At 41.1% G+C, this 20,924-nt stretch overlaps 1 protein-coding gene across 1 annotated transcript in view; it reads left to right on the forward strand.

Annotated features, from left to right (window-relative positions):
• The first annotated feature begins 987 nt into the window (after window positions 1–987).
• Window positions 988–20,924, forward strand: part of LOC132186800 (Cation efflux family protein) — a 39,841-nt gene continuing 19,904 nt past the window's right edge. Inside the window, exons 1-7 of the mRNA XM_059600864.2 lie at window positions 988–1,422; window positions 1,542–1,596; window positions 3,722–3,854; window positions 3,974–4,029; window positions 4,521–4,635; window positions 4,776–4,833; window positions 4,922–5,040. Coding sequence (XP_059456847.1) covers window positions 1,158–1,422; window positions 1,542–1,596; window positions 3,722–3,854; window positions 3,974–4,029; window positions 4,521–4,635; window positions 4,776–4,833; window positions 4,922–5,040 — 801 coding nt within the window. The 5' untranslated portion in view covers window positions 988–1,157. The remainder of the gene's footprint in view (window positions 1,423–1,541; window positions 1,597–3,721; window positions 3,855–3,973; window positions 4,030–4,520; window positions 4,636–4,775; window positions 4,834–4,921; window positions 5,041–20,924) is intronic.

The following is a 20,924-nucleotide window of genomic DNA, read 5'->3' on the forward strand; positions in this document are numbered from 1 at the left end:
AAAAAAAAAAAAGATAATTGGACGTATGGTCTCTTTTAAAACTCATTAGCTAAACTAGATAAAGTGAATTTTGATTAGTCATTTTGTATAAAAATATACATAAACCAATGTAAATACTCTAATAGATCCCAACACCTCGCCCTTCGGTCTATAACTCTTAATTTACAGTCTTTTTACCAAAGGTGGGAGAACGTGAAAGAGGAGGGAAAGTAACATTGTGGTTTTGGTGGTGGCAATTCAGCCGCCCCCATTTTGCCAAAAAGGTGGCTCATCTTCCAATGTTTTTTTGTTTTGTAATTTCTATATATTTATAATTTTTGTATTTTATATATTTGAATATGAGTAACACATGTCGTTATATAATTGAATTTGATGTGGCACATTAATGGAATCCGTCCAGTTTTTGGACAAAAGTTAATAATAGGTACTTATTTGTTATTTTTGTGTACCACGTGAAGCTCTCATAACCTATTTATGCTACAAAGAGCTTATTACAAATTAGTGCAACTATAATAACTAATTTGTATTTTTTGTTTTATTATTCTTTCACTTTCAGTTTCTCCTCTTAAATATTTTACCATGAGTTTAAATTTGAGCTCGGCCTAGACTAAGGTCCCATTTGATTCGCGAAATAAACTTTATGAATAGAATGGCTATTCCTAAGGATGGCCGGCCACCTCTAAATGGATTGCCGGCCGGTACTTGAGGTGGTCGCACTACTCTGGAGCACCTAAGGGAGCTTGAACACAATTTCAAGTTGGAACTCGAATACCGAAGTTAGAGCAGCCAAATACGCCCACTCAACTCACAGGTTGAATACATTCCTAATTGTAAGTCTTTTTTTTTTTTTTTTTTTTAACGACAAATTTTGTTTATCAATAAAGATAAAAGCTCTAGTTTTAAGCAACTGTCAGTTTTTCTATTACTTTGGTTAATAAAATTTATTTACCAAAAAAGAAAAAGAAAAAGAAAAGAAAAGAGGGAAAGAAAGGAATTTAATTAACCGACGCCCACGCAGGGCAGGGATATTCTGCGTGGGAGAGAAGAATCTCTCCTTCTTTATTCATTCCTCTGTAGTCTGTAGAAGAAGGCTGTTGAAAATGGAATAGCAGGAGATTCCAAAAAACCTAACACTGCAAATAGTAGTACTCAATAGCATGCGGAGAAAAGCGGAGCCTTGCCTTAATCTTCTCCTCCTTTACCTCCGCCGTTGCTCCTCCCACCCACACCATCACCAACACCAGCGCTCTTCCTTTCACTCTCGCACCCTCTCCCTTTTTTTGCCGTCTCACCCCTCCCGCCACGAAAACCAGAGCAATCCCTCCCCATTTACTTCCTCCAAAAAATTCCTTTTACTCGGATGGGTTTCCTTCGACGGCCTTCGCCGTCCCGGTTACCACTATCAGTACGCCTCCCATCGCAGTAAGTTTTTTTTTTTTTTTTTTCCTCTTTCTTTCTTCTCTCTCGCTCTCTTTCTTTGAAATGAGAGATTTCTGTTTTAATTTTAACAATGAACGTTTCTTTTTTCTTTTTTTGGTCAGATTTTTTTACGAGGGCCAAACATGTGAAGAATATTGAAATCAGTGATCAACACAGGTAAGAGTCTTGCCTCCTTTTCTGGGTTTTCCTTTACATTGTTATTTGTTTTGCATCTAAAAGAAAGATTGGAAATGTTTATGTTTCTAATTTGATGAAGCTGGGTATAATATTGTATGGAGAATAGTAGCATATGTGGAATTTCAATAATGACAATACGAATAGGTTTTTTATTTTTTTAGTAAGTTATTGACAAATATCTTTAAAAGCATAAGGCACTCTAGGTACACAGGAAGTATACAAAATACAAAAGAAACACTTGACTATAATTAGCAGTATGAATAGCTGGGAAGATGGTGAAAGTACCTATACATAATTAAAAAGTTTGTACAGTTTGTGGGTGTAGTTCCTGTTCTGCAGACGTGGTAGAAAGCCCAGGATATCTTGAACCCCAATAATCTGATATGAAAAGATGGAAGCTACCCATAAAATACAGTTATTGATGTGAAATTTATAAACTCTGCTTTCTATTGGCACAGCTAACTGCTATAAGATACATTCTCGTCACTGATCTAACGGGTAGAATATTATCAATGGTGGGGCTCACTTTTCAACTAAAAGAGCTTAGCCTTCACCGAGCATGAGAGGGCCTCGGGGTTTTGACCTCAAATAAGAGTGCAGCATATCGAATTTACCCAGAAGAACATAATAATTATTATTATTTTATAACGGATAAAAAAACAGACAATTCTAGATTCTGGACATTGCTGCAAAAGAGTCAAGGAAAATTATAGTTTGCCCGGGATGTTGAGATAAACTGCAACCTCTTCTCTGAAATTAACATTGAATGTTTTATCTGCCTGGATATTGCTCCATTAGAAACCTTGATGATCTTATATAAGAGGAGGGGAAGCAGATTTGTTCCGTATGGATTTGATGTCTACAAGGCGGTCCAAGATTGGGAACTTGAGTCTCTTGTAGCATTCCTCGATCTTTCATACCCTTCAAAAACCTCTCTGAGAGAGACAAAGAAAATGTTATGGTACCTAGCACATAATCACAGGTTTGAAGTGAAGAGCTATTACAATACATTATAACCTAGATGGTCTTCCCCTTTTCCTTGGAAGAGCGTTTGGAAGGTGAAGGCTCCACCTCGTATTGCTTTCTTCACTTGAAGAGCAGCTTTGGGTAAAGTCCTTACGATTGTCAACCATAGGAGCATTTGGATTCATTGGTATTGTCTTTGTAAAAAGAGGAAGGAGACCGTGAACCCCCTTCTCATCCATTGTGACTTGGACTAGCGAGATATGGGCACTTGGTTTTAATTTTATTGGAGTCTCGTGGGTCATGCCGGGCAATATTCTAGAGTTACTTAAATGTTGGAAGACGCTGGGCAATATTCTAGAGTTACTTCAATGTTGGAAGAAGCAAGGGCAGAGAGAATCTAAGAGGCCATATGGAAAGTCATCCCTACTTTACTTATGTGGAGCGTTTGGAGAGAAAGAAATAGACGTCTTTTCGAGGACCGCGAGTCAAATGTGGTTAAATTAAAAGCCTCACTTTTTAGCTCCCTTTTAGATTAGGCTGTTACTTTTGTTCTTAATTTCTCATCATCTAATCTTGTAGATTTTGTTAACCTTTTGGATTTTCAACCCCAATAGGGCGGTTGCTTCTCTTCTATACTTTTTGTGTACGCGAACTTTTCTTCTTTTTCAATAAATTATTATTCATATATATATATATATATATATATATATATATATATATATATATATATATATATATTTTTTTTTCAAAAAAAAAAAAAAAAACTCTATAAGGCTTCCTTCTTATTGAGTAGTAGGTTGTGCTTTTCTGATAGAATTAGGGCTTTGACAAGGTTGTGAAGAAAACAGGGAATTCTTTGCAGATGGATTCCAGAGGATTGAGCTAGAAAAAGAAGTTGATATGTATACGTATATTTAGAGAAAAGAATTTAGCGGACCATTTAGATATTTGAGAGTCAGAAATGTTCCCCTTGACAGGCACATGCTTTTTTTGCCATTCATTCGAATGCTATACTTAAAAGGACATATTTGTTTCTGTTTGATGCTTGCCTATAATGCATAGAATGCCAACAATTTTAGTCCGCATATTTACAATCTAATCCTTTTGTTTTCTTTTTTGTGCCATATGTTTATTCTAGTCAACGAGCGGTCACGACTGCATTGTGGTGCAACTTCCTTGTTTTTTCTCTCAAGTTTGGGGTTTGGTTAGCAACCTCTAGCCATGTTATGTTGGCTGAAGTTGTGCACTCAGTTGCAGATTTTGCCAATCAGGTACACTTTTGAGTTAGTCAGCCATGCTCTTTTGAATATTCATGTTTTTGACTTGTTACTTTGAATTTAACTCAATTTATTGATTATAGAATGGAGACTAATTAGTGTTCACTTTGTAGGTGCTCCTTGCTTATGGTTTGAGTAGTTCAAGACGTGCACCAGATGCTCTACATCCGTGAGTATATGATGCATGAGCCACCTATGCCCACCATTAGTAACTGTATTTTAAAATCAGATTTATATTTGCAGGCTTTACTTTGAAAGGAATTGAAATGAATGAAATTAATGTCGGCCATTTTTTGGAAGTTTTGCACTCTTATTTCAAAATTTTACATTCTTTTCTTTAGATCTCCACCTGGAGCTAGTCATAGCTTCTTTATTTTTCATGTACTATAGATGAGTTAAATTGACTGAACAAATTGAGTAGCATTCTGTTTGGAATTAGAAATGTTGAATGTGTTTATGATTATCCTGTTACATCATTAATTCCAAATGATTATTTTTAACACACCTGAAACATAATTGCATAGAGTGGCCAGTGACTATGTTTTCTGTTTCAAAATTACACTCACATATGTGCATAGGTTTATAGAGTAAAAACAAAAAATCTAATTCTTATTCTATTTATTATTTATAAGCTGAAATTATTATTTCATTGTTGTACAGTTATGGCTACTCCAAGGAAAGATTTGTTTGGTCTTTGATATCTGCTGTCGGTATCTTTTGTCTTGGTTCCGGAGCTACAATTGTTCATGGCTTTCAAAACTTGTGGACTGCACAGGTACTTGTTCAAGTGAAACTTTACTTGGCAACTTTTCTATTCCAAATCCCAAATCTTCTCTTTTATAAATTCCTGGTTCTTAGCTGTTGCCTTGTTAAATCCACTTGTAAATTGTTAATAAATAAGTGTTTCTTCGTCAGCCCCCTGAAAATATTCTGTATGCAGCTCTAGTGATTGGTGGTTCATTTGTTATTGAAGGTATAACTCATTGAATTATGGTTTTATATGTAGTTTCACTTTTTTCCTTTAACTTCTCCCCCCTTAAAATAAAGAATCTTTCCTGTAGGTGTTTCTCTGGTTGTTGCCATACAAGCTGTCAAGAAAGGTGCAGCTGCTGAAGGAATGACAGTGAGAGACTACATCTGGCGTGGTCATGATCCTACATCTGTTGCAGTAATGACAGAGGTTATTTATTGTGCTTTTGTCACCATCAGTCCTCTAACTAGTTACAGTTTTTGTTTTTCTTTTCAGGATTAATATGAAGGATGAAAAGATCATAATAAATAAAGATAATAATTAAATAATAGATGAGTAAGCAAAAGTAAAAAAAAAAAAAGAAGATTATGGTCGATTTGGAGACATAAAAATTGACTGTTTAATGGGGTTGTGCCGTCTGTGATTGATCTGAAATAGCTATTCTGAGATCCTTGTCTGATTGGAAAACAGCTTTTGGGAATGTTTCTTGTACTTCTTTCTTACACTTTCTTGATTTGTGAAATTTCATATTGTACTTTTTCAGGTGAAAACTTATTTTGATATTCTCATTTGTTAATAAAATTTCTTGTTACTTATGAAAATGGCTCATGTAATTGTAGACCACATAGAGATCATTATTAATTGGTCATTGTTGAAAATTGGCTGATCTTTGCAAACCTTATAGGGTTCCTACATGATCCAAGTCATCCCAAAATATGATTGTTTTGTCCTTCTATTTATTTTACAGCAAGAATCTCTATTGACTGATTTTAATAATGGTCTAATTAAAGATTCAACTCTTATTATTCTTTTTTTTTTTATAGGTAATATCAATTTATAAAAAGCGCTAGGGGTGCAACTCATGTACACATGAAGTATACAAAAGAGCCCACATATACAAGCTTTTAAGTTGAAAATGAAGCACATAAATCTAGGAATTCCGCAAGCGTTGAAACTTGCGATGAATGCGACAATACTCTCCAAGAGAAAAGTGTTTGGAGCACCCCTTTCTTCAACTCTATGAGTCCAAGTTCACCATCCTCAAAACTCCCTGCATTCCTTTCTCTCCATAAGCACCACATTACACACAAAGGACCCATTCTCCAGATTTGCAGAATTGTACGATTTGCAAAACTCTATCCTCTCCAACAGCCCAAACATTCCTTCATCCTACCCGGCATCACCCACATAACACCAAATACTTGAAAAACCATGTTCCATACCTCTATAGCAACTCCACAATGCAATAATAAATGATCAATAGATTCACCACTATTCTTGCACATACAACAGCACTCCGTCACTATAATGTTCTTACGTAAATTGTCCAACGTTAATATTTGGGGTAATTACTTTTTCTCCCATCAACTACAACGCATTGTCACTTTGCTCCCATGAACTGATCATCCTACTACCCGACCCTATCAAACTACCATTTTGCACCCCAAACCCCCATTCCGTTAGTCAAAGGTATTAACTCAGACGGTCAACCCGTCATGTGCGCCCCACATGCCATCTTGAAATTTTCTATCCTACTTTTTTCCCTGTCAACTATAACGCATTGTCACTTTGCCCCCATGAACTGACAACCCTACTGTGGGCAAAAGTGGGATAGAAAATTTTAAGATGGCATGTGGGACGCACTTGACGGGTTGACCGTCTGAGTTAACGCGTTTGACTGACGAAATAGGGGTTTTGGGAACAAAATGGTAGTTTGATAGGGTTGGGCAGCAGGGTTGTCAGTTTATGGGGGCAAAGTAACATTGCGTTGTAGTGGATGAGGGAAAAAGGTAATTTCTCCTTAATATTTTCCCTAGCATCATCGTCCACATGAAAAAGGCCACTATCGGATGACCTTTACTCTTCCAAATAATCTTCCAAGGGCCAACCACCGGTGCCATATTAATCCTTACTTGATAGTATGACTTCACCTCAAAATTCTCTCTCTTCGAGGGAATCCAACAAATTTTATCCACCCCACCATGAATAACTTGTTGGGAATACAACAATTCTAAAAATCGCGAAACCTCGTCCAATTCCCAATCATGAACAGGCCGAATAAGCATTACATTCCAATGAATCGCACCATTTACTGTATCCATATTCTCCTCCACCCATGCCTCCTTTGCACATGATATATTGAACAAGGTGTGAAATAAAGTCTTCAATGGTAACTCTCCACACCACACATCCTGCCAAAACAATTGTTACTTCTACCCCATAAGGTCCCCCTACATCCTTGGAGCACCAACCACCCCTGATCGTATCATATTTAACCTCCACTAATTTCCTCCACCAAGCATCTCCCTCATTGGCAAACCTCCACAACCATTTGGCAAACCTCCAAATCCACAACCATTTACCTAACAAAGCTCGATTGAACTGAATTAAATTCCTTACCCTTAATCCCCCACCTCCGTTGGCATGCAAACCTTGGACCATTTACCAAATGAAACTTTAATTCGTCACCTACACCTCTCTGCAAGAAATCTCTTTGTATTTTTTCTGTACACTTCGCCACTCTCACTGGAATTTAAAACAGAGATAAATAGTACGTGGGTATGTTACAGATACTTTTAATCATCGTTAGCCTACCACCCTTGGATAAATACATCCGCTTCCATCCTGCCAACTTAGTCTCCATCTTCTCAATGACATTATTCCATATAGATGGATCCTTATAATGAGCACCCAAAGGTAACCCTAAGTACGTAAACGGCATCGATTCCACTTCACACCCAAGTATTCTTGACAAGCCTTCCACATCTCCCACCTCACCTATAGGGACAATAATAGACTTGACAAATTTATTTTCAACCTTGAAACCGCTTCAAAACACAGCAGCAAACATCTCAAATTATGAAGTTGAAACATCTCAAATTATGAAGTTGTTCCACCTTTGTCTCGCTAAAGATAAGTGTGTCATCTGCGAATAATAAGTGTGACACTTCCATTACCTCAAAATGCTGCAAACCCACCGAAAATCCACACATAAGATCTGTCTCCACCGTTGCATTCATCATCCTGCTAAACGCCTCCATCACCATCACAAATAATAGAGGGGACAAAGGGTCCCCTTGTCTCACTCCTCGAGAGCTACTAAAGAAATTTGTAGCCGTTCCATTAATGAGAATGGAGAAACATACCATAGAGACACAGTGCTGAATCCAACCTCTCCATCGTTCCCTGAAACCGCATCTCTCTAACATCTATAATAAAAAGTCCTAGTTGACATGATTATAAGCCTTCTCTAAATCCAGCTTGCAAATAATACTTGGTTCCCCAGATCGAATCTGACTATCCACACATTCATTCGCCATTAAAATAGAGTCCAATATTTGCCTACCTAGAATAAACGCATTCTGTGTATGTGACACAAGCTTCCCCAACAATGAGTTCAAACGACTAACCAAAACCTTCGAAATTATTTTATACACCCCACTTACAAGACTAATAGGGCGAAAATCCTTGATCTCCACCGCTCCAGCTTTCTTTGGAATAAGCGCAACAAATGTAGCATTAAATACTCTTCCCAAATTTTCCACTCTCATGAAATTCCTTGAAAATTGCCATCATGTCCTCCTTAGCACCTCCCAACATTTATGAAAGAACGCCATAGTAAAACCATCAGGTCCGGGTGCTTTGTTGCCCTTCAACTTCCTCACCACCTCCCAAACTTCGTCTTCCTCAAATTCTCGCTCCATCCACGATCTCTCCCCTTCATCAATGGAACTAAAATTTTCCATCAATGGAGCTAAAAGCCTGGTTGGTCTCCCCTGATATTGTTTAGAATACAGTGTTTTATAAAAATGCACAATATGATCTTGTATAATTGCTGGATCTTCTGACCTGCTCCCACCCACCATCATGGCAGCAACTGTGTTATTTCACCTATGCAAGTTGGCCAACATATGAAAGAAATTTGTATTCCGATCACCCTATTTCAACCACAATGCCCTAAATTTCTGCCTCCAGCTCACTTCTTCTTGATAAAAAGTGGTTGTGAGAACACTCTTCTTACTTAATTATCTTGTCCATTAAAGCTCTACTCTTTGCAATGCGATCCAAGTCACGCAATTCCTCCTCCAACTCCTTTTTTTGTTTCCCTATGTCTCCAAACACCTCCACATTCCATTTTTTGAGATAACCTTTCAGAGCTTTCAACTTTCGAGCCAACACATAACTCGAATTACCTTCAAAGTAATAAGAGTCCCACCACCTTTACCTGCCCCACGAAACCCTCCGCTTGTAACCGCATATTCTCAAACCTAAAAGGTATTCGACTCCTTCTTCCTGTTCCACACTCCAATATCACTGGAAAATGGTCCGGTAGTACCTGAGGAAGCCTTTTCTGACATACATTTGGAAAATATTCCTCCCATGTTGTAGATATCAAGAATCTATCTAGTCTAGACCCTGCATGCCGATTAGACCATGTGATCCGCCCCCCTACCATTGGGAGATCGATAAGCCCCTACTCAAAAATAAAATCAGAAAAATCAATCATTGCTTGCGTGTGTCTGGAAGCACATAATCGTTCTCCAGGGTTTCGAACTAAATTAAAATCCCTTCCCATACACCAAGGCCTTTCCCACACATTCATTAAACCAACCAGTTCATCCCATAGATTGCTTCTAACACCATCCTCATTTGGCCCATAAACTCTAGCAAAAGCCCATTCGAAATTTTCTGTAACACTTCTGAAAACACAGGCTACTACAAATCTCCCTACACATTTCTCAATCTTCTCCACCACTCGCCTATCTCCCATTAATAATATACCTCTGGAGGCACCTGTAGATCTCAAGTACAACCAATCAACATAAGTACACCCCCACACACTCTAAATCACCTCAATATTTAATGACCTCCATTTTTGTCTCCTGCAAGCACACAATATCCGCCTTTCACTCTCGTAACCTCCTCCTAATTTTCATTCCTTTCTCAGACTCATTCATATTTCTCACATTCCACGAAATTATTTTTGGCTTCTAACAATATTTACCAGCGCTCCCCTTTTCACTCACTTTAGATGATCCCTTCACATTGTAGTTCATCGTGCATTCCAACTGTTTTAATTCACGATTTACTCGATTCCCTGATTTGTCACTCGCCTGTTGAGCACTACCCACTCTCCTGTTAGGTCTATTGGCCTCAATGGCAATAAATAGAGCCAGCAAATCCTCCTCATGCCCATCACATGTTAGTCCCAAATCATGACAAAATTCTAAAACCCTCTCTAACACCCAATCTGGAGACACGGATTGAGCTCCTCCATTTGCTCCCATAATGGCCAACGGTTGGATATCCAGCATCTCTATCCCCCTCATCTCATCTACTGTCCCAACCCTCTCTATCATTGCATAATCCCCATCTCCATCTCCCAAACTCTTCTCTGCCTCCCTCTTCTCTCCCCCTTCTTCAACTCTCCCATTTTTAGTTTGCTCCGTAGGTTTCTCCACTGTCAGAACCGCCTCTCCGGCAATTTCTGTGCATCCTACATCCTTATCAGTCCCTTGTGAGTCTCCGACAGTCAACTGTGATTCGTTGGCAAGGTCTAGAGCCTGCGTTTCCTGACCCAAGAGCTGATCCATACCCTCTACGGCGCCGATGAGTTCTATTCCATCCTCTTCGGCCATATTTGCTTCAGTTCCGGGCTGCCCAACTGAACACTCAGCCTCCATTCCTCCTGTCGCCGCCTCTACGGCCATGACAATTCCATTATTTGGTTTCCTCTAGTGGCAAATGCTCTTGTCAGCTTGTTCTATGGCAGGTACACTACTTGTCTGCTCCGGCGTCCTACTCCGGCTATTCTCCGGCGGCTCCTCGATCGCCGGTTGGTCCATACGTTCCATGGTTTTTGAGCACCATTGAACCTGTCATCTAGGTAGGTGCCTACGAACATAAAATTTACAATACCTATTAATGGGTTGTTGCCGAGTGGGCTTGCCAGTTGGGTCCATTAATTGTTTGGCTTGAAAGTGGCCAGGCCGATCCTCCTCCCCCCTTGGCGCCCATTCCTTCATCCCTTTCTCCTTGTTGCCTTGACCTAGCTGAATACCCTTCCCCTTATTCCCCCAGCCCATCTCCAGCTTAAGCAAACAATTGGCTATTTCTTTTTGTAAGGAAAGTAACATCTCCTTAAGGCCATGCGTGATATCTTCCTTATTGTGAGGCGCCAGAATCTCCAGTTGTTGCAAAGCGTGATCCCCAGCCGCGATCTCCATGGATTGCGCACCTTCCTTAATCAATTTTGAGCCCCATCTCCGGCTGCTTGGATTTTGAGATCGCTGGCCATGACCTTTTCATCTACCACCGTCTCTGCATACAATCGCCGATCTTGGAACCCCACCGGTGGCGTCACCTTGTGCACCAACTCGTCTGTCCTAATGGATTCTTCTCCTCCGGTGCACCAACAGGGGACTCCATTTGTCTTTGCTTCTCATAGTGCAACTTCAGCCTTTGCAATTGCAACCGACATGCTTCCCATCCCTTCCCCTCAGACCCCTCTGGTATTATCACAAAACTCCTTCATCCTTTACCTCCATATTCAGACAACTCCAAGAAATTTCCTTGGGAATTCTTTCTTCTCTGCATCACATACGCAAAGCAACCAAAACGAAACGTCCTCCAACTTTCATGTACTATCTCACAATTTGTCAAATATCCCATGCGCTTACCAACCAGAAAATGGTCGGCCATGCCATGATCACTGATTGAGTTTTTCCTCTACTCTTCTCCACTAGTTGAACGCCTCCTTGAACTTTAGAACGAATCTCAAACGATATGGTTTCCACGTAGAACTAACCCAGATAACCCATCTCACCGATCAATCTCGATGAAAAACCAAACGACAATACCTGAACACTGTTTAGAACGGTCACACGCTCTATCAATGTGCCTCATGCGCCGATGGGCCGAGAGAGCATTTCATGTTGACGTGGCGAGATTAATTCTTTAGATTATACAGTTTTATCCAATCATCAACTCTTATTATTCTGAACTTGTGACTTAAATTGCTTTAGCCTTGCAGAGAAGCCCAACAAATAAAAGGTCACTAAAAGGGAAAACAGATTATGGCCATCAATCTTGAACAATATCACACATATTTCACAGTCTCACACATTGTGGGCATTAAGTCTTGTTCGGTGTTAGCGTGCTATTATTGTTGTGGATGTATTTGCTTTGATATCCTTATTAGTCTGATCAATCAATTCCTGTCATGATTTAATATCCATACTAAGGTAAAAATATCATATATGAATGCGGTATTTTGTTGAGCTTAAGTTGCCATGGTCTTTGGACCAATTGGTCCTCTCCCATAAAGAAGTGGCGGAGGGTAAGCACACAGGTTGAATCTTGTCCAAGTGTATGAACATAAACATGATTGGGAGTTTACAAAAGTTATTTTCAAATGATGTGCACCAAATCTTGGAAACCTTGACACTAGGTAAAACTACTAAACGAATTGCTTTTTTTTCTTTTTTTTGACATGTCCACACAAGAGGGTAGAGGGAGGATTCGAACTAGAGATCACCGCTTCATGAGGCGTGATCCCCAGCCGATTGAGCTACCCTTTGGAGACTACTAAATGTACTACTTACAATACTTGTTTCTCACAATATATTACATAAGAGACTAATAATGTATAGAAGAAATTTTTATGTTGTTCCATTAGACATGGATGAAAGCTTTTGTTCCTTGCTGTGGAATATAGGGGTGTGGAAGCGTGGCAAAGAGTCTCAATGTCTACTTGTTCTAGCTATGGCTCAATTGAAAGTGAGTTATGTTAAGCTTTGGTTAGACTTAGTTTGAATCAATTGGTGTAGCAGGAGAGTAGCTAGGTCCTTATATGTGAAAAATGAGCTGGGCTTGAGTGGGATGTGCTCTATCTTGCTGGTCACTATATCCTTCAGGCTGTGGCTATCCTGTTGTTAATTGTAATGTAGAATCTGTGCGTGCTAAAAATGGGATGATATTGTAGTAACAACTGACTCTTCTAGCATGGGCTCATTTTGTGGAAAATTTTAGTAAAACTGATTGAATGTGAGTTGGTTAATTAATATAGTGAGCCTTTTTTAAGACACTAGCTTGAAATATATTAGACTTTCTAGGGAGTGACCATGTATTCGACATTTACTAATTTGTATGCTACCCTGTACAAAAGCCTACCTGATTTGATCTTGGGTTTGAGCTGCACTAAGAAGTATTATCATTGTACTAGGGTTGCACCCCTTTGCCCATTTTAATGAATCTCTTATTTATAAAAAAAAAAAAAAAAAGAAAAAAAAAAAAGAACTATTATCATAGTGCAGAACCTTCATTACATGGGATCAGCTGACACTAGGGGTGCAGGTCAAGGTTTTCACTGGCCATCCCGTTCCCAAACCACAGTAGAAATAGAAAAAGAGCTTGGCTCTGCGCTTTATTAATGATATTGAAATTATCAAAAAAAAAAAAAAAAAAGAGCTTGGCTCATTATATGGGCATGAGAGAGAGGCTTGGTGGAGAGTTGCAGTGGATTTGAAATATGGAAGTTTATGGGGAGGGTGGTGCTCTCTTGTTCCTGCTAGAGCCTTTGGAGTGGGGTTGTGGAATAATATTAGGAAGGGGTGGGATAATTTTTTTAGCTTTACTAGATTTGAGGTAGGGGGTGGTACCAAGATCAGCTTTTGGCATGACCAGTGGTGTTGGGAAGCGGCTCTAAAGGTAGCTTTTTAAGTTTTATTTGGTCTTGCTTACGCAAAGGATGCCTCTATAGCAGTTTATTTGGAGTTTTTGGGTCGTTCCAATAAGTGGAATGTGAGCTTTGCTAGAGCGGCATAGGATTGGGAGGTGGATGTCTTTGCTTCCTTTTACTAGGCGTTGCACTCCGTTAGCGTGAGAGGAGGATGTGAAGATCAACTGTGGTGGGCTTCTTCCAAAAAAAGATTTGTTCAAGGTTAAATTCTACTCCTGCTTGATGGTTTCTCCTGTAGGGAGCCACTTCCCCTGAAAGAGTGTTTGGTGGACATAGGATCCTTTGAGGGCGGCCATTTTGCATGGTCAGTGGCTCTAAGCAAGATCCTCACCTTGGATAATCTCAAAAGGTGGCACATCATCATGATGGACCGATGTTACATGTGCAATAGGGATGGGAAGTTGGTGGATCACCTTCTCCATTGTGATGTGGCTTCTGCCATTTTGAGTGTTTTTTTTAGTTGTTTCGGGATGTCATGGGTTATGCCTAGAATTGTTGTTGATCTGCTTAATTGTTGGTGGTCCTATGGCAGGCCTAGGAGTACTGCGGTGTGAAAAATGGTGCCTACATGCCTCTTCTGGTGTGTATGGAAGGAAATGAATGATAGGTTCTTTGAGGATAGAGAGAGGATGTTGAGGAAAATTTTATCTTTGTTCTATGAAACTTTGTATTTATGGATGGCGGCGTATGTGTCTCCTCTATTGATTAGTTTTAATGATTTTCTTGTTTGTTTTGCCCCTGCTAGTTAGGTGGTTCCTTTTGTATACTTTTTTTTTTTACAAGTAAAGATATATAGATCAAAAGCGCAGAGGGGTGCAACCCTAGTACAAGGGAAGTATAAAAGAGAGCGACTAAGAAGAAGAAAAAGAAGAAGAGAACATAAAAAGAAAATCTTGAAAGTTGATCACTAGAGGCGCTAGCCAACCAGCAATCCAAGTGAAAAGGGTGTACAAGAAAAAATGAATGAGGTCCTCAATATTCCTAGTCGAGTCCTCAAAACATCTAGCATTTCTCTCGTTCTAAATGCACCACATGAGGCAAAGATGAACCATCTTCCACACAACGGCACTGCGAGTTTTGCCACCTGCCCACCAAGAAGCAAACAACTACTTTACATTACCTGGCATAACCCAACACAAGCCAAATCGAATGAAAATGGCATTCCACAAGATACGCGCCACCCCACAATGAAGAAAGAGATGATCAACAGACTCCCCATCTGATTCACACATGCAACACGATTTATTACCACAATACCTCTCTTCCGAACGTTGTCCAAGGTTAAAGTCTTTCCAAGCGTGGCCGTCCAAACAAAAAAAACCACTCTCGAAGGAGCCTTAGTGCGCCAAATACTTTTCCAAGGGAAAGGAATGGGTTCTTTAGACGCAAGGATCCTATAAAAAGATCTTACCTCGAATTTTCCTTTACGTGAAGAGATCCACTTTATTCTATCCTCCCCTTCCCTGCCTATCGGATGCGAATACAATAGCGTGTAAAAAGAGGCCAAGACCTCCACTTCCCAATCATGTACCCTGCGAATGAAGGAAACATTCCATTGAACAGAGCCATTTAAGCATTCCCTGTTATTTGCAATAGATGCATCCTTATTGGTGGCAATATTGAAAAGTCCAGGAAAAGCCTCCTTGAGAGACATGTCACTGCATCAGATATCCTCCCAAAACCTAATATTGGACCCAAGACTAGGGACAAATCTAATGTGGCATTGGAACAACCTCCACCCCCTACATATGTGTTTCCATAACCCCACCCCATGTGATCCTCTGGGTACCCTAGAGCACCAACCACCCCAAACCGCACCATACTTTGCTACTAGAATTTTTCTCCACCAAGCCTCTTTCTCATGAGCAAATCTCCACAACCATTTCCCCAACAAAGCTTGATTCATCAAACGCAAATTCCGGATGCCTAAACCTCCCTCAGAGATCGGAGAACAGACCTTATTCCAGTTGACCAGATGGAATTTGAACTCTTCATCAATCCCACCCCATAAGAAATCACTTTGAATCTTCTCAGGAATAGAAAACAGAGACAAAAAGTAGGTGGGGAGATTGGATAAGGTGTTCTTTATGAGAGTGATCCTCCCCCCCTTAGACAAATACAAGCGTTTCCTCCAGCCTTCTAGCATATTTCTCCAACATGTCCTCCCAAATAGCCTTGACCTTGAACGAGGCCCCCAACGGGAGACCCAAATACTTCAACGGCATAGAAGCTATTCCACATCCCAAAATGCCAGCCAGCATGCCTGCATTGTCCATACTACCAACAGGGACCAAGACGGATTTAGCCAAGTTCACCTTTAACCTAGAAACAGCTTCAAAGCAAACAAGTAAAGCACCAATATTTCTTACTTGAGTAGGATCTGCCCCACAAAAAACCAAAGTGTCATCAGTAAAGAGAAGGTGAGAGATGATAACCTGATCCGTCTCTCGAGCTCCCACTGAGAAACCAGAGATGAGTTCCCTGTTTATCGAGACATTGATCAACCTATTAAAAGCCTCCATGACCAAAACAAACAGGAAGGGAGAGAGCGGATCTCCTTGCCTCACTCCACGTGAACTATCAAAGAAACCGGAAGAAGATCCATTGATCAAAATCGAGAATCTCACAGACGAGATGCAATGCTCAATCCAGGAACACCATTTCTCTCCAAAACCACATCTTCTCATTAAGTAGAGAAGAAACTTCCAATTCATATGATCATAGGCCTTTTCCATATCCAATTTGCACAATAAGCCGGGTTCCCCTGATCTGATTCGATTATCCAAACATTCATTGACGATGAGAACTGAGTCCAAGATTTGCCTGTCTTTAACAAAAGCATTCTGGGGTTTAGAGATAACCCTGTTCATCACTCTCTTCATTTTATTGGCCAAGACCTTAGCAATAATCTTATATGTCTCTCCCACAAGGCTAATTGGACGAAAATCCTTTATATCAGTAGCTCCATGAATCTTCGGAATAAGAGAGATAAACGTGGCATTAAGACTTTTTTCAAATTTACTTCGATCATGGAACTCCGCAAAGACCGCCATAATGTCGCCCTTGATCACATCCTAGCTAGCAATCCTGGAAAAAAGCCATAGAAAAGCCATCCGGACCTAGAGCCTTGTCCCTATCCATACCTTTCACCACCTCCCATACCTCCCTTCCCTCAAAAGGAGCTTCCAACCTAGTGGCCTCACCAACATTTAATATATCAAAATCAAGGTCATCCAACCTCGGTCTCCAAATGAGACTCTCTGTGAAAAGAGACTCGTAAAAATGGGTAACATGGTTACTAATGACCTCTTGATCTGAAGTGGTAGAGCCATCCACAGTCAGCGTCTCAATAGTATTATGTCTTCTATTTGCATTAGTAATCTGATGGAAAAATTTCGTACATTTATCTCCTTTCAACCAACGGATCCTAGATTTTTGCCTCCAACTAATTTCCTCTTGTAAGAGAAGAGTCTCCAACTCTCTGGCTAGCAACCTCTTCCTCTCAATATCTTGAGGGGATAACCCTCTCTCTTCCTCCACCCTATCAAGAGCCTTTAAATCATTCATTCGAGCCTTAATGTGCCCTCCCACATTGCCAAATTCCTGGCTATTCCATCTCTTAATGTCCTCCTTGAGAGCTCGCATCTTTTTTGCCAAAATAAAACTCGGAGTGCCAAGAAAATGATATGAATCCCACCAGCTCCTAACTTTGTCCACAAAACCCTTCACTTTAAGCCACATATTCTCAAACTTGAAGGGTCTCTTACCTCCCAAGAAGCAGTTACAATCAAGAACAATAGGAGCATGATCCGAACATATGCGAAGCATCCTCTTTTGTTGCACACCCGGGTAATGAACTTCCCAATCTAGGGAAACTAGGAATCGATCTAGCCGTGACCAAGAGTGGTTGTTTGACCAAGTAGAGACCCCTCCTAGCTAATGGGAGATCCATAAGACCGTGCTCCGAAATAAAATCTGCAAATTCCCTCATTGCGGACTGGGAATAAGCTCCCCCCGACCTTTCACTAGGAAAGAGAGTTACATTGAAGTCCCCACCAATACACCAAGGCATATCCCGCCAACTCATAAGGCCCCCCAGTTCCTCCCAAAGATAACACCTAATGTTGTTTCTGTTGGGACCATACACCCCCCCAAAAGCCCATGCAAAACCGTCATCTACGTTTCTAAAGGAGCATGCCGCCACAAAACTGCCCAAAGTAACCTCAACCTTCGTGACTACCCTTCTATCCCACATAACTAGAATTCCACCCAAAGCCCCTCTAGACGGGACATAACACCACTCTGCATAAGGGCATCCCCACAAACTCCTCACAAAATTGTTAGAGATAAAATCCACCTTTGTCTCCTGAAAACACACTATATCCACCTTTCAATTTCTAAGAAGATTTCTAACCCTCAATCTTTTGCCCCTTTCATTCAAGCCTCTCACATTCCAGGAAAGAATCTTAGGCTTCATTGAACAACTCGATGACGCCTCCCCTTATTTCTAACCCTCAAAGAACTTCCACTGTGCCCCTCATAATTAACGGAAAAATTAAGGTTGTTGAGCTCTCGCTTACCTTGCTTACCCATATGTGCTTCCAAGGCCACTCGGTCTTCCACCGCCTCTCCCACTTCCTTGCCATTGCCCTCAGTATCAGCCATGATAAACCCAAAGACCTCCAACAACTTCCTAGCTTCTCCATCACAAGAGATGCCCACAAGCTCCACCGTAATCGGCTCTTGATCCGCAAAAGGTACCAAAGCTAAGGAGTCTGATACTGACGAAGGACTCTCCTCATAGACACTGTCCAAAACCCCATTCAACCTCAAAGTGTGGACCGAGCTTGGCAGCTCCCATTTCTTAAGACCCGGTGGAATCTCCCCCTGCATCTCGAGCGGCTTCTGCCCATAAACTTTTCCCTCCCCCAGTTCCTTCCCCATCATCTCCTGTCCCGTACCCGGCGAATCCCATTTCTCAAGCTCCGGAGAAAGCTCTCCCTGAATATCGGACCACTCCTTTCCAGGCAACTGCACCGGCTGCCTCGGCTTGACAGAAACTAGCTGGCCTAAACCTCCTTCCTCCCCTTTTTCCATCCCCCTCCCACACGCCGGCTTCTTCAACTTCGCATGATCACCGGCAATAGACCCAGAGAGTCGGCAGAGCAGAACTAGTTGAGACCTCCCTATGAGCACATGCTGGGAGAACTGTCGGCGCCTTACCCAAAATGCCCAGGTCTGGGTCGCTCAGCCACGTCGACGAAGAAGGTGGTGCCACAAAACCGCTCGCCGGAGAAGACCCATCAACTTTGTCAGCTCCCCGATGGCCTTCCCTTGTTGACACCACCTTCCTCGACTCCTTCACTGGCACCTCTGCCAGCGGCGCAGGGAGAGACCGGCACAGCTTGATTTGACAAACTCGAGTGAGGGCGAGACTCTGTATAAGAAGATGAAGCACCCAAAGGCCCAGGAGTGCTTGATGTCACTGCCTTCCTGCTGTAAATTTTTAGCACCTTGCTGGGCCCAAAACCCACAAATGGAGCCTTATCCTTCTGGCCTGCCGAAAACTTGGGATGGGCCTTGGGCTGGGTCTTAGGCTGACTAATATGCATAATCTTGGATTGGGCCACATTAGAGTTCTCCATGATGCTGTTTCTTGTAGACACAAATGATCTAGCCCCACAGCTACAAGGGGAGCGAGAGATTGAGTTGATCCCTTCGAGGCAAATCCTAATCTCCTCCTATAACTTCAACAGAGATTTCTTCAGCTTTTCCTTCCCTCCCGTAGACACGCAACAGGGACAGCACACTCCAGAAATGTCCGCTTCAGAAACTTTCTCCTCGGAACTTGAAAATCTCTTCTGCACTGCCTCGAACGTAACACCACTGTCCAGAGTAGTCCTCTCCACCGGACCTATCGTCGGAACAGACTTCTGAACCTCTGGACCAGCTTCAACTACCTTGACACGGCAATCTACAGAGGAGCTTGGCCCCAACGTTTTACCATTCTCAACAGAGCCACCCAATAGCCATTTGGGAACTCTCGCAATCGGTTCTGCGAAAGACCCAAACGGTTCCTCTCCTTGTTTCGTTGTAGACAACAAAACCTCTGAAAAGCTCCATCTTTATTTCCCTATCGTTACCTTCCTTGCATCCCCAACGAATGGCTGGACATAATCAACAGTGATCCGAATCTCTGACTAGAACCGGTCCCAGCCCATCCTATTCCTTCCTTCAGGCACGAAAACTCTCCCTCGCTAACTCTGCCATCATACTCCTCTAAAACCAGGAAACTCCTGTGCCTATTGAAGCATTTTTGGACTAACACACGTGGAAAACTCTGAATGGACTCATCCCTAAAGACCCTTGACTCCACGGCCATCAGCTCATCAAATATCTTCATTAGCCATTCCGCTTCTTTCCAGTCCAATCATATCGATCGCAACTTGCCTCTGCAATGCTATTGTAGCTACAACTCCGTATCTCCATCCTTCACATTCATTGCAAACTCCTTAGATTCCACTGTCCAAGCTCTCACAATCCCATCATGGCCTTAAGGTTATTCTTTTGAGCCAATTGTGGAAGTTACAATAAGAGGTGTGACCTTAGTACTTCCAGTATACTTAGGGGCGCCTTATGCTTTTAATGAGATTGGTTTATTACTTTTATATATATATAAAGCATTTATGTTTCATATGACTACAGCTGAGCTTGAGCTGTTTGCATAACTGCTGCATATTTAACAGCCTATGATAAGAAATCTTTGTTTTGGGTATCTTTGGTCTGTCCTTGGTTTAAAGCAGCTTTTGCTCTCATTTTCTCTTTGTCTGGTCATTATCTCTGTTGTTTTCTAATTACCTTCTCCCTTCCCTTCGCAGCCAAAAGGAATAGAAGTCTAAGAAGGGGGGAGGGGGGATTTTTTTTTTTTTAAGTGACCTTGGCTTTGGGGCTTTGCGTAAGTTATCATGCATGAGGCATAGTTGAGGAGGGCTCATACACCTCGTGTTAGCTTAATAGGTGAGTTGTTCAATGCAGTGCTTGAAGAAATAATTTTTAGTCCCTTTTCTGAGGCATGGCTTCAACACTCTAAAGCCACTTATCTTCATTGATTTATAGACCGGGATGTTTATATTTCATATAGTCATTCAAACGAATGTCAAGGCTATGCAACTTATATATATATATATATATATTGTAAAAAATGGTATATTGTACATTTAATGGAACAAGTTAGTTGAATTTTGAATTTGCTATCATGTTTCTCCCATGCATGTCTTTGCTTTTCTTTAGGTTCCCGCAACACAGATATGAATCACATTTTTATTCAAACCCCATTTCTCTCTCACACACACAA

This window comes from Corylus avellana, chromosome 6 (assembly GCF_965113065.1).
Source record: "Corylus avellana chromosome 6, dhCorAvel1.hap1.2, whole genome shotgun sequence".
Classification (NCBI taxonomy): Eukaryota; Viridiplantae; Streptophyta; class Magnoliopsida; order Fagales; family Betulaceae; genus Corylus; species Corylus avellana.